Source organism: Rhyacophila brunnea, unplaced genomic scaffold (genome assembly GCF_057557595.1).
Source record: "Rhyacophila brunnea isolate RB1 unplaced genomic scaffold, BYU_Rbru_1.0 scaffold_12, whole genome shotgun sequence".
In the NCBI taxonomy this organism is placed as follows: Eukaryota; Metazoa; Arthropoda; class Insecta; order Trichoptera; family Rhyacophilidae; genus Rhyacophila; species Rhyacophila brunnea.
Window position 1 is genome coordinate 24,057,154 of NW_028232774.1, and position 14,058 is coordinate 24,071,211.

General features: G+C 33.4%; 1 protein-coding gene across 4 annotated transcripts in view; it reads right to left on the reverse strand.

The window, feature by feature from the left end:
• Positions 1–5,191: 5,191 nt before the first annotated feature.
• The window catches only part of LOC147077958 (uncharacterized), a 43,799-nt gene continuing 34,932 nt past the window's right edge, over positions 5,192–14,058 (reverse strand). For all 4 annotated transcript variants that reach the window (XM_085961012.1, XM_085961013.1, XM_085961014.1 and 1 more), the window contains 3 exons: positions 12,041–12,235; positions 9,673–10,413; positions 5,192–8,627 (listed from right to left, as the gene is read on the reverse strand). In XM_085961012.1, the coding sequence (XP_085817138.1) occupies positions 7,980–8,627; positions 9,673–10,413; positions 12,041–12,235 (1,584 nt within the window). In that variant the 3' untranslated portion in view covers positions 5,192–7,979. The remainder of the gene's footprint in view (positions 8,628–9,672; positions 10,414–12,040; positions 12,236–14,058) is intronic.

A 14,058-nucleotide genomic window follows, 5' to 3' on the forward strand; every position in this document is an offset into this window, starting at 1 on the left:
GAGATTGTACGGTGTCTTTTATCTCTTTGCTTAAATGTTATTTCTGCTATGACATTTGAAATTATTTTGCAAGCGCACGAAGCATGGTTAAGTTGGTAAACTCCACAAATATTAAAATCGTTCAGTTGCCATTCTGGTTTTCTTGCAAACGCAATGGCGGCCATTTTAATGTACATTGTGATTACAGACCTACAAACTTATCTGAAGAATGGGATGGGGGAGCCACTGTCGAAAACTACCCAATCAATTCGTAACTGGGAAAAATCTGACATTCGAATGACATTTTCAAAATGGCGTCCAATGGTAGTTCAATTTTTGGCCATTCTTCAGATAAGTTTGTAGGTCTGTACTGCCAATTGATATACTTTTTGCTCATAATAAATTTGAAATAATTTACGCACATGTTTTTTTGATGTGGATTAAAAAATATTACAGTTCTAAATTGACGAGAAAGCATTGTAACTCTACCCAAGAGCGGAATTTTACCCACTGATACATCATTGTGTATAATAAATTGATAATAGTCATTACTCAAAACATAATCAATGTTGTGCTGTGTATAACCAGTAAATAAAATCTAATGAACTGGTGAAAATATTTTGATCAATTAATTAAAATCAGGGAAGTAGGTATACCTACTATCACTTCCCTCCATTTTCGAAAGTGAATAGCAAGCTGTCGAGTCCAATCTCTTTGAAGCTGTCACTTTTATTTTGTTGTCTGGATTTTAGGACTTGGAGGTGAACAAATAGCACACTGGAATTGTTTTGGAAACGGCAAGGTATATTTAAGTTAATATTAATAGTTACATTTTTTTAAAATTTATTTTACGGAGGACGAAGTGTACGTGTTTGCGATTTGGCTGTTGCAGCGTTCTGCCCGCCATCTTGTGTTTCGCTTTCAACGAGAGCGGTTGTCGGAAAACGGCGACGTTGCAATATTTTTCAACGGTCATAATCCACGGGATTGCCGGCTCGGCTCTATTATTATTTATTTTCATAATCAGCGCTTTACTATTTGTTGGATTTGATACCGACTTGGGCCTCTCCAGATACACAAAGCATCCCCAAATGGGGACCATACGGGGGTGTAACACTACCTATAATGTATTTTTCAAATCTGCACATGTTCTTACTGGTCACCAAGGTCGAAGGCCAATGGAAATAAACCAGACAGACAAAAAAAAAATACAGTCCTGCTAAACCTTTTATATTGATTAATACATTTTATATCCACTTTCAAAACTGGTATTGCAATCCCTAAACAGTACACCATGAAGCCAAAGAAGGAAACTGAGGAAGTGTTGGTAGATTAGGTTTGTTTTTTTTTTTATTTTTTTGTTGTTTTTTAAATATTTGGGAGGGTAATAAAAACACAATACACATTATATAAAAGTAACAGTAATCAATTTATTGATTAAAATATAAAAATGTATAAAAACTTCAAAGTACCTATTCAACAAATAACTTATATAAAAAAATAATTAATATCATCTAGAAATCCTAATAATAGAAAAATAAATATGTTAACATTTAGGTATACGAGGTATTTCAAAAATTACGCATTTTGGGAGTGCAGCACTATTGATTATAATCTTCGTTGTGGCTTGACTGAAACACGTGTCGTGAACCAGCGGTGACCTGAGAGTCGTCGGATCGCGGTTCAATGATACCTTTATACTGGCCCCACAATCATTTAGAAAACAGTCAATAGAATAATTTTCAACTTTGGGATAAGGTATAATAAGATTAGTCAGGGAACAAACTAAACGGACTCGTCGTGGATGTATAATAAACCATTCACAGAAAGCAGTAGACACAGTTGAATCATTCAAACTAACTAATATAAGGACATTATTCATAACTTAATAATGCAAACACACTGCACGCAATGCACACCGGGCCTAGCAGAACGATTGGCATTTGCCAGTTGACTCTGCTAAATCACCCTATTTGCCAATCTATAGAAATTATAGACTGTCATCACTAGAATAATGAAATATGGACTGAAATTTCAATATATTACTGCTAAAAATATATTTTACCAGCACTATCTCACACCCAATTCATTGTGCATATTTCTTTTAATATCAATTTTCAAATTATATTAACATACCTATCATTAAAAGCTATCAGTAAATAATTGATGTAAATTTATAAAGTTGATTTTTGATTCACTGGCGTTGTATTAACCAAGCGTGATGAAAATAAACTTTTATCATAATCATTAGATTAATACTTCTCTATTGGCTACGGTTAAGAGGCACAATACAGCAAAATGGACTACTAAAAGCCAACAGATGGATGAATTAACACAAGAGTTGGGTGAAAAAATCAAGAGGGCGCCATCTGGCAGTGGATTGATCCCCGGTTAACGGAGATGATTGATTACTAAGGACTTATAAACTACATGATAAGAATGCTTTCTGTGCTACTGAAATAATATTTTGGTTATCCAACTGTATATCTCAATGTATCTACGACTCTTGCTTATTTAGTATATATTATACATCCAATATTGTTATCGATTTAAAACTAAACAAAATTAATAATAAGATTTAACTGAACATAGATTCAGCACCAGTAATATGTACACTGATCGACCAATTTGAAAGTCCAAATGGATGCATATTATTTCCTTAGCATATTACACATTACCCTAACTTGCTATTGTGCAATACTTAATAAAAATTTCAATAAAATTTAATCGATTGAAACGATAATAATTTATACAATATCAAAAAGATTTTCCTCCTAAGGTATTTGATTCTTTGATGTCATAATTGAACGATAGGTCTGATAAAGTAACACATACAACGAGACAACGAGTTCAACAATCATTTTTAATCAATGAATAAGCAACAATCAAAATAATTAATAATAAATTTGCAATAGACAACATGTCAATAATAGATTAAAAAAAAAAAAAAATATTAAATTAATGGCTAATGAATTCATTAAATCTGTCTTTTTGTATGTGTTAAAGTATCAATGATCGAGTAAATAATGCCATATTTTTAAATAATTAATTTTAACAAGGATACGGTTAGATTTATGTAAATTTCTATATATTGTATATTTAGAAACTTGGAGAGATGTTTGATTAGAGAAAATTAAAATAAATGGAAACACGAGCAATAAAATTAAGGTTGAAAAGAATGTAATAATAATTAGGTACAACCAAAATTTTGGAACATGGATATTTTTGAAAGTATGTTATTTTTAATGATGGCATTAAATGACCTTCACATTTTCATCTTAAATTAACATTTTTTATGCACAACACCTTCGATTATTTTGAACAATTTATAATACAAAACACAGAGGTTTACTCAGATTCAGTTCGGTACCAGAGAGTTTAATAATAATTAATAAATTTAATAATAATAGCAATACTGTTAACTTTGAAACATCCGTACATGAATATAAATAAAACCGCCACAGCATTCTTTCCGCGATGAATGAATGAAATTAAACAAAGGTAATCTCTTGATATTATCTCATTAGACTCTAGTTTGATCTATTTAAGCAGTAAGCCACGAACTTGATGAAAAATTATATACAAAATCAACCTAATAATTTTAAATCGATTTTAATAACACAAGAAACAGAACCACTTGTCATATTTTCACTCAATTTTGTTATGTATTAATTACACTATGTGCTTTTAATAAATTTCAATTAAGAATTGGCCAATGTAGTCAACGGTACTTTGTTGCAGCATGACCCGCAATGCTTAATTTTGGAAGAGTATTGATCCAAATACAGCGGAAGTTTTGTATTTGATAGCAGCTACCAAATTGGTCATCCAGTGAACTCCAATTTGATCACTAAAAATGGAACCAAAAATTATATTTGGAATTACCATTACAACATTCACTCGAAGAATTCTACTACATAATTCACACCATTGCAATAAATTGTTGAAATCAATCTATCTCTATTAAGGTGCTTCAGTTTTGCTGTCCAATGAGTCTCCGTTTGCAAAACTGAAGCGGCCGACTGAAACCAAAACAGAGACGAGACAGGACGGATTTTCCATCAGTTATAGTATACGTTTTTAGAGTTGCCAGTTAAATTGACGTGTAAATTACTATGTTGTCGTAATTTTCATACTACTTTTCTAATTTCGATTGAAATATTATTATTTCTTCAAATATAGGAATTATACCAACCAATATGTTTAGAAGGTTATTATAAAAATATTATTCATTTTTAGTGGATAAAAAATATGTAAATACACAACTCCGTTTCCCAACTGAACTGTCAACTAAGACTGAATAGACCAAAACGGAAACGTCGACTGAACAGACAACATAACTGACGTCTAAAAGGACCTTTATAGATCTACAGCATGACTGAGGGCACTGCATGCTGAATTCAGTATTGTTTATACTGTGATGAGTTTAGTTCGACATTCGAACAGATGACTTATGTTGGTACATATTATAATAACTATAGTTCATCATCGGTTGCTTTCTACAAAAATAGATCCAATTAACATTATTTCATTCATTAATTTGCTCTCAGCACAGAAAGAATATTCGGCCAGCTATTGTTACAAATCCTCTGAGTATAATAGTTGAATTATAATAATGTCAGAGTTTGAATATAATGACTAATGAGGTAAGTTTTGCCCGATATGCGTATGTCAAACTGTAGAAGAAAGTTACATGTTTGTCAAAGTACAAAACACTTAGGATGTTATTTACTCCTGAGATATTCTCAGCAACCAACTGTAGCATGTCACAAAAATAGCAACATCTTTAAGTCGTAAAATTATTCTTGAAATGCAACTCGTCATCCCTTCTTGTTGTAAGGGAAGAATTGACTGCCATCAGTAATTATTAATGCATGTAATTTTGGTTTCTCTTCAGTGGGCATTGCAATATTTTTTCAATTGGCTTAAGTTTTTGCTAACTAGAATTTTACACTACCATAATAATGAGTATAGTTGTTTTCAATATGCAAGCTTGATTAACACAAAACTAATAAATTGCACCTACAAAAATTTTAACTGGGGTGACCAACTACCAAGGATTATCGTGAGGTTACTGCCAAAAGTTGGTAAGTCTCGAAATGTTATAGAGCAATTGCGCTATGAAATTTGACATGCCCTTAAAATCAGGCATAATGCTAATTTCAATGTGCTTAAAGTTCTATAGATTGGATGACCTTGATTTTTTTTTCTAGCATACATATTTATATATGGAGACAATCCGTTGATAACTCTAAATATCTAAATTTTGAGTAAGGTACCAAATTTTGCCAGCAACACCACGATATAAACACTAAGTAATATGTATCAATTTCAACATTTTACAACGTGAATTCATTGGATGAATGGTTAACAATAATTCCTCGTAAAAAGGTCTGTTATTATAACCTCCACTCAGGGGAGAAAATTGTATTGTCTGTTGACATACTTAGGGCAATAATGTAACATTTTCATAATTCTAAAAAAAACTCAAATTTAATATTATTAGTTGTTTCAACATACACAAATAATTTGTTACAATTATACACTTCGTGTTTTTGTTATACATTTTTCAATGTACCAATTATACGAATAATGCAATAATGTAAATGTCAGGCAAACCATACCTCGAGGAGAAAAAAAGTGTAAAAATTATGACTATGTGAGAATATCTTTTATGGGTATTGGAGCAGAAATCGTTACAGTAAAACGCCCATTAATACGAACACTGATAATTCGGAAATTCGCCGTAAATCGAAATATTTGCTAAAATTCATAAAATCTATTTAAAATATAGTGATTTTCACTAATTTGATAGATGAATTGTTATGATAATAATATCAATGAAATTGTATCGGAAACAACGTTACAGAATTGCAATAAAAAAACTGTTTTGTAATTCGTAATTCTATTTTTTTTTTTGTTTTTCGGTCTCGTCGATTTCGTATTAACGGTCGGTGTGTTACTGTATTTCTATACTAAAATTAAAATAGTTTATCAAACATATGTGATATCCTGGATGAATCTTTGTCAATTGGTTTCAGCATTTAATGTAGGTACTGAATGCGGTGCGGATATTTATCTATCCAAGTACATATAAACTTACGTTCGATGAACATAACTGTAAATTATTGTTGTCATGTTTGTAAAATATAACATTATGAATCGGAAAGTTACTATTTATTAGTAGTTATAATGTGCAAGATAAAATTACGCAGAAAATATCAAGTAAACGATCTAAAATATTTTTACAACACCAGCAGCAAACTTGTTTTATAGCTATGAAATGTTTGATCTGAATGTATTTCGTCAAATGAATACTATAAAACATTAGCGGAATCTTCTGGATAATCTGGGTGAATGGGAAATCAATGTACCAACTATCTCGTTGATGAAAATGTCACACATGATAATAAAATAATGGCAGAAAAAAATTTGATTTACTCAAAATTAAAAAAAAATGTCCAAGAATTCAAAATAACAAATCCCAATTTAAAAAATTGATTTCATGAGCATAAAGATTGTTTGAACTCTTCGCATCATTCATTAAAAATAAGTTGAAAAATGATTGATCATGTTTTTGTGACATCATTTTTCACAACCCCTCCTGAACCACCCACACAGATCATTATATCAGACTCTCACCCGCTGTAATACTGTAATTTCAAATACAATAATTCTATTTGCTACACGAATCATCATAACAGGAACCCAGAACCCACTCAGGGTTGGACTTCTGATAATGATCAATCCATGTGTTCAAGAATGACAACCTATGTGACACATGCACATATGAAATAGTATCAGATGGAATTTACACAAAAATATATTTCAGTAAAAATAGTCATAAAACAACTGCTGCTGGTAATTTTTTTGTGAGATTTTTTTTACTTTATATAACTTGAATACAGTAAAACCCCGTTAATACGAACACGGTCAATTCGAAATTGGCTGTAAATTTAAAACATCAATGAAATTCATAAAATCTATTTATAGCTAGACTTCCACTAATTCGATGAATGAACCATAATAGTCACTCACCACTGTTCCATATTCGAATCTGAAATAGAACGAAAATTACAGTATTACAAAAAAAAACTTTTTTACAAGTTTTTTTGCAAACGTTTTGCGTTTCATAATTAATTTTTTTTTCGTTCGGTCCTGACAATTTTCGTATTTCGGGGTCTTACTGTACACCACTCAATGACAGCCTTCTACAAAAAATTATAAGTCTGTAACGTGTCCCCGAATGTGATATTCCCGGAGACCCCCTTCTCCGTCCGGTGATACCGCACGACGTTCATTAAAAATAATATGATGACAGCGCCCGTTTCGTAATAATAATAATTCTTCTATTATTTGGTGTCACTCGTAAATACTTTTAAATAATAAATGCCTATAAATAATAAAGCAAAGTAAAACATAGAACATTGTTAAAAAAATCAGTACACATAACTAAAATTAAGAGTCCGGCGGAAATGAACAGAACTCCGCCGGACCGTGTTGCAGACATTACGAACTTTTCGACTGATCGTGCATTATATCTCCGTGTTTCAATGATAAAACTACAAATCTGCAGTGAATAGTGAGTTATCAATACTTCAACCCGTGGCACCATTCTCCAATACAATAATACATAACTTACCGTATACATGTACATTTAAAATTTCTGAATATTCATCTTGTAAAATATTTGGTATATATTTTTAAACAGTCCAGAAAAATAAGTTGTGTATATTATAATTAATTGACCTAAACATTCAATTGTTTTTAATCGTATATATTTTACGATTACACAAAACCAACTAGTTTGAAGATCCGGGATAAATGACAGCATGCTAAATTTAGTATTTTTTTTTTACCATTTTAAAAGCTAATTTGTTCGTAGACGATATAGGCAGTTGAAACAATTGACGAATCTGCATTTTTATCACTGAACCACCGTCCGCATCACGACAATTTGAATTAATCGTTAATTATTAAAAAAACTATACGTGTCTATATCACGAGTGTTCGATGGAAACTTCCAGGAAATCGCTGGGATTGATGAAGCCGCTCTCGGCCATGGGCTCGTCCATGCTGTGCTCACTCACCGAGGCAGACCGTTTCCCGTCTCCTTCCACCTTAGAGAAAGGCAACCCACTCGGGTAGACAGAATTCCCTTCGCCCAGTTCGGAATGTTGGCGCATGTGCTTTTCAAAACTGGCTGGCTGCGCATATTTTTTCTTGCAGATCTTGCACTCGAGAGGTTTTTTCTCGTCATGTAACATCTTAAACTGCTGCTCGAGCAATTTGTCTTCTGATTCCTTCAAGAGTTGTTGCGGGAGGAAGCCAGAGTTCTTGAAGGCGTTGCCGACCTGCTCGAGCAGTTTGGTGTTGTTTTTGGCGGCGATCCCGTCCATCATGTGCTTCTTCATGTGCTTTTCGAAGCTGGCCTGCTGGATGTAGACCTTGTCACACATTGTGCACTGGTGCGGGCGGCTTTTGTCGTGCTCCTTGAGATGCATAGCGAGCGACATGCGGTTAGCGAGGGGCAAGGCACACAGGGGGCACGCGAAGGTCGACTTCGGCTCGCTGAATGACACCGTTACCGATGGCATTTTCGCATTGAGAAGCTTTTTCACGTGTTGCAGGTCATGGGGTAAGTTAATCTGGAAACACATCAACGATACATAATTATTTGGTCGGTTGTCATTCATCATATTAAGTGTGCGTTCATAAAACAGTAATTATTATGAATAAATTTAAAAAAAAGATAATTTTAGTACAAAAAGATTCTTAGAAGTCTCAAAAGCATAATATGAAGACCAGGGAATTAAAACAATCCAACTGTATACCCAATTTGAGTGCTTTTGCATCACAGACTTATCAAATTATAAATTGTTTGCAGCATACTGGAGGATGGAGGATTATTGTCAATACATTTTATTAACCACTGCTCCCTACTGAGTAGATCCTTGAATTCCAATCGCTCATGGTACACCGGTTGGGAAGCTCTGAATTAATCGACTCCATAATTAAGTTTCAACAGTTCCCAAAATAATATCCTTACTATTCTAAGAAGTTTATTTATAAATGTTTATTTTAACTCCCAAACACACTGAGGTATTAATTATTATTTACTAATTTTTATCATCCCACATTAATTAATGTACAGGTACCGCCCCATTTAACACGACCCCAGCGAGTACGAATTCATTACATCTTTCTTATTATTTGTTATATAAATATATATATGCACTCATTTTGACAAGTGCCACGTGCCAAAAATCGTGATTAGATTATTTGTGTAGTCAAGTCACAAACCCTACAAATCACAAAACTGTTTTTAATATATTTTTATTATCTTATCATACTGATACAAAAGGGTTTTTAAAAATGTCCAGAGTTGCGACTCGACGACTCATTTGACATTTTGCGATAAATTTTACATAATAAGTGCAGACAAGCCAAGCAGGGTAAACTATGTAGATCCTTTTTGTAACGTGGATCAAAATGGATGTTACTTTACTTTACTTTTAGGTTACTTTTTTAAATAAAGTGATTTCATAATTTAGTTGCATGATTTCCAGAATTTTGCTTATCAGGACCGTGTCCAAAACGTATCCCTCGCGATAAATGGGAGGTTATCTGTATTTAACCATTTGAATGACCGATGACATGGAGCTTCATCAGACTGAAAGTGAAGTAACAAACCTGCATGGAGCGTGACATGGCACCAGCAGCATCTTGATCTCCGCTATCCCTCTTGAAATTTTGCGAACCCTCCCTCTTGATAACCCTGGCATACTTGGCGACGTCAAACTGCATGTCGTCCCCGCTGTCGCTGGAGTATTCCCCGTAACTTGACTCCCCGTCATCCGTATCATCAAAGTCTTCTTCTTCGATGATCACTTTCTTGGGTTGACTCTGCTTGCGTTTGTTGGGTGTGGCCTGCATCATAGTCATAGACTTGGCATTGTTGTTGGTGTTGACGCTGACCAGTGATACCGTCATGCTGCTGTTCATGTTCAAAATATTGTTGTCTTTCATTATTGCTGGAGCTGTTTCTTTTTTAGGGCTCGGGTCTTCGTATTTGATGTGCGGGTGGATGCGCGTGACGTGCAATTCGAGGAAGTATTTGAGTTTGAAGGACTTTTCGCAGGCAGGGCACTCAAATGGGCGTTCGTTGTTGTGTGACTTGACGTGCATGATGAGGTTGCGCTTCATGTTGAATTCACGTCCGCAGATGTCGCAGCGGAAGGGGGATCCGGTGGAGGTGTGGGAATGGGTGGGGAGGTGGGCGGCCAGGCTGCTCCTCGTGGGGAAAGGCTTTCGGCACGAGTCGCATTCATACTGCGGCTCTCCCCCGTGTTTCTTCATGTGATTCGTCTTGTTGCGTTCGTATGTGAACTTTTTGTCACAGTACTCGCATTCTATCAACTTCTCGCGCGGTACCTGCAATAACAAATGATTTATAAGATGAAATTGTGACTATACTGCGTTTAGAATTAGAATTATTAAACAATATTTTTGGCAGATAACAAGAGCACGAAAAAAGGCGAGCGAGATACCTAATACAACAAGATTGGTGCAAATACTATCAGCGATAGTAACCAAAAACAATATAGGTACAAATTATCCTTATCTAGAACTTGGAAAGAACCAGTACCTTCAATCTTTTGTGGTGTCACTATGGTAAGAATATTCAAGAATATTTTAAACTCCATAGCATTTTTAAGACAATTCATTCATTTTTTCCTGTGTTTACAATAAATGTTTTTACTGTGTTAAAAATAACAGGATTACTACATATCATGCTTAGAAGATACATGTGGGTCTATTCTATACTTATTGAACACTAAATTAATAAATAGTATCAAACTTAGGGTAGGTTTGTATCAAAATATTAGCACTTATTGTAACAATTACACGAAGCTGGTTTTTATTGTTGCAATAAGTGCGATATTTTAACAGCACATATCTTGCTGCTGTTAAAATATCGCACTTATTGCAACAATAAAAACCAGCTTCGTGTAATTGTTACAATAAGTGCTAATATTTTGATACAAACCTACCCTAAGTTTGATAATATTCATCACTTTATCACTTTAGCGGTCGATAAGCATAGAATAGACCCAATGATTTCATTGAGAGAGTGAACAAATGAGAGCAACCCCCTTAACAACTGCAGAACATTCTAGATTTGTTTCCTAATGATTGGATGTCAACAACGATTCCATTGATGATTTTTATCCGCCATTATCTTTGTCCTGCGGAAATCATCTAGAGATTCCACCAGTCCAGATCCAAACAATGATAGTTTGGGTGAAATAAAGAAGATTCCAACAATAATCATAACTGTCGTAACAGTCTACATCAATATAAAACACGTTACGCATTATTTCATATTTTTTAATTCAACATTACAATAACTTTCAAAAGCAACTGTAATTATTATCAATATTACATAATAATTGTAATACACATTTAAAAAAAAACTTAAATGCTTTCCATCTTAATATAACTTAACTAGTTCTTAGGTTCCTACATCAGATGAAATGCTATACATACAGAGTTTGAACCAGACACCTACTGATTACACAGCAATTCTATATTTTTGAGACTGTATGGATACTATCTGTGGCTATATCTGAGTAACTTTCTCTTAGGATGCTTACATACTATAGTCCAGGAATGGGCATACATGAGGTCAACGAGAGCCACATTCTGGATTTTCATATATATAAAGAGCCACACCATAGTCACATTTAGAAAGTGTAATGGGGAAAGAAAATACCTATATTTTTATCATGGGATATTGGGAGCCGCACTTAACCCAACAAAGAGCCGCATTTGCCCACGTCTGCTATAGTCCAATAGATCGAAGAGAACTATGTAGCTATGTACTTTTTCCGAATTATACGAGATGTTGACCCGTGTCCCTGTCTAAGCCTGTAACTATCTTAGAAATCATGTTGTAAATGTCTTAAGTCGTGATTTGTTAAGTTTACTACTTATATATAAAATAAACATATTTGAAATAACAATACTGGAAGCTTTTAACTTGTATAAAATATCTTACGCCCAAAGCGGCGGAGAAGTCGCTGTCCATCGCAACAGAGTCGATGGTGATCTCCGAGTTATTGAAGAGGGAGTTCTTCTTCTGTGTGAAGAGGTTTAATACTGCTTTATCGGCGGCCGACTGCATCTCTGTATTGTTAGTGCTACGCTGGTACACAAACTCTTTCTTTGGGATGTGAATCCGGACCATGTGACCCTGCAAATCAAAACCACTTAAATTAGACCATTAAAAAGAAGCACAGAATGGACCTAGTCATATTTAATTGCACCTGAAAGCTGAAATGGTGACGATGGATACTAGCGTACAGATTTCATTCATCATATAAATTTAATGCTATTTCTTAAATAAATACAATTTCCATCATTCGTATATCTCCAGTAAGTGAGATTAAGAAGTAATTATAATACCCAACCTAAATGGGATAGCGGGAAGGTCAGGTGACCAATAATGACAATCTGGAACTGCTAGAAATAAGGCAGTAGCATTGCATTGTTCAAGGTATTAATAATTAAGCATTACGGTTGGACATTTTAAACTGTTTTCCCTTTTGGCAACGAGACATGTTTTTAAATCCAATACTGCATTATATTTTTTTTACATTTTGACTAGGTATTTGACGACAGATGAAATAACCTAAAAACGGTTAAACTCAAAGAATCTGGACTATTATAGAGGAAGCCTACCAAAATCTTTTTGTCACAAACACCTCAATACCTATAGGAAAGCATCTGCGATGACCGAGTTATAACATGTCCGCATATAAAGTCATGGATCTCAAATTCAAATCCCGGGTCTGACAAATTAACATGTTTTTTATTGTATGCTTGGACCCAAAGCATGGACGTAATAATTTGAGCAAGTGGCTAACATCGATTTCCTGTAAAAAAAAATCTGTTACAAAACCTCATTATGTGGTGACCACGATCCACATTGGATTGTAGAGCCATTAAAAATGAAATAGCGAATTCATTTCACACGAAATTATGAAAATTAGTAACAAAGAGAAAGTAATTCAAATATTACAGTTACTAACTAAGTAACAATATCAATAATAATTGTCGCAGTTTAAATAAAAATATTCATGTCTTTTTTTAGAAGCACTTTTTTGTACAAGATGTGAAATGAATATTTCGCTTCCTGAAAGCAACGGTGGAATAAGTCAAAAATTCTAGTTTTGAGATAATTGAATTTTAATGTTTGTTTCATACAAATCAAATTGCTAACAATTTGATTATTTTGTTTTTTCTTCAGTTTATAATAAATGATAATGGTAAGATTTTTTTGTCCAACATTATTAACAATGGCTTATTTCAATTATTCCAGTGTTGCTTTCAAGTTACAGGACATTTTTTAATAAATGCATCAGTGTATTTTTCTACATTTGTTATAATTTAAAAAAAAAAACACATTGATTCATTATATAGGTATGTAACCTTTCAGCAATTGATTGCCAAACTAATCTCAAAATCGACTTTTTCCACTTTATCTCACTGTTATTTTCAGGTAGCGATTTGTAGATTTCAAAACACATTCATATATTCTACAAAAACAATATGTTTTATGCGTTTACTGGATGCAATTAATAGAATTAGCTGTTACACATTTAACATTATTAATTCAAGTACCTAGGTAAATCTGTTCAGTTAATGTTACGAGTTGAAATTTTTGATTTAGCTACCAATGAAATTAGTCGTGAACATAACCCTAAAACTTCAATCACTACTCTCATAGACACATATTAACATATTATTATTAATAAAAAAACATATTATTAGCTTATCAATAAACCAAATAAGATAAGTAGCATCGGAACTAGAATTCTCACCACACAAAAAAATAGTGTACATAGAGGATTTCTTATAAGATAGAGAGATAATGTACAATATATGAAGCAGGGGCGTATTGGATACTTGATAACGTATTGGTAGAATTATTTTTGTTTTTAAGTAATGCTGGAAAATGGTTAAATTAGCGGCACGTCATTTCACATTACAGATTTGTTTACAGCAAGATTCACA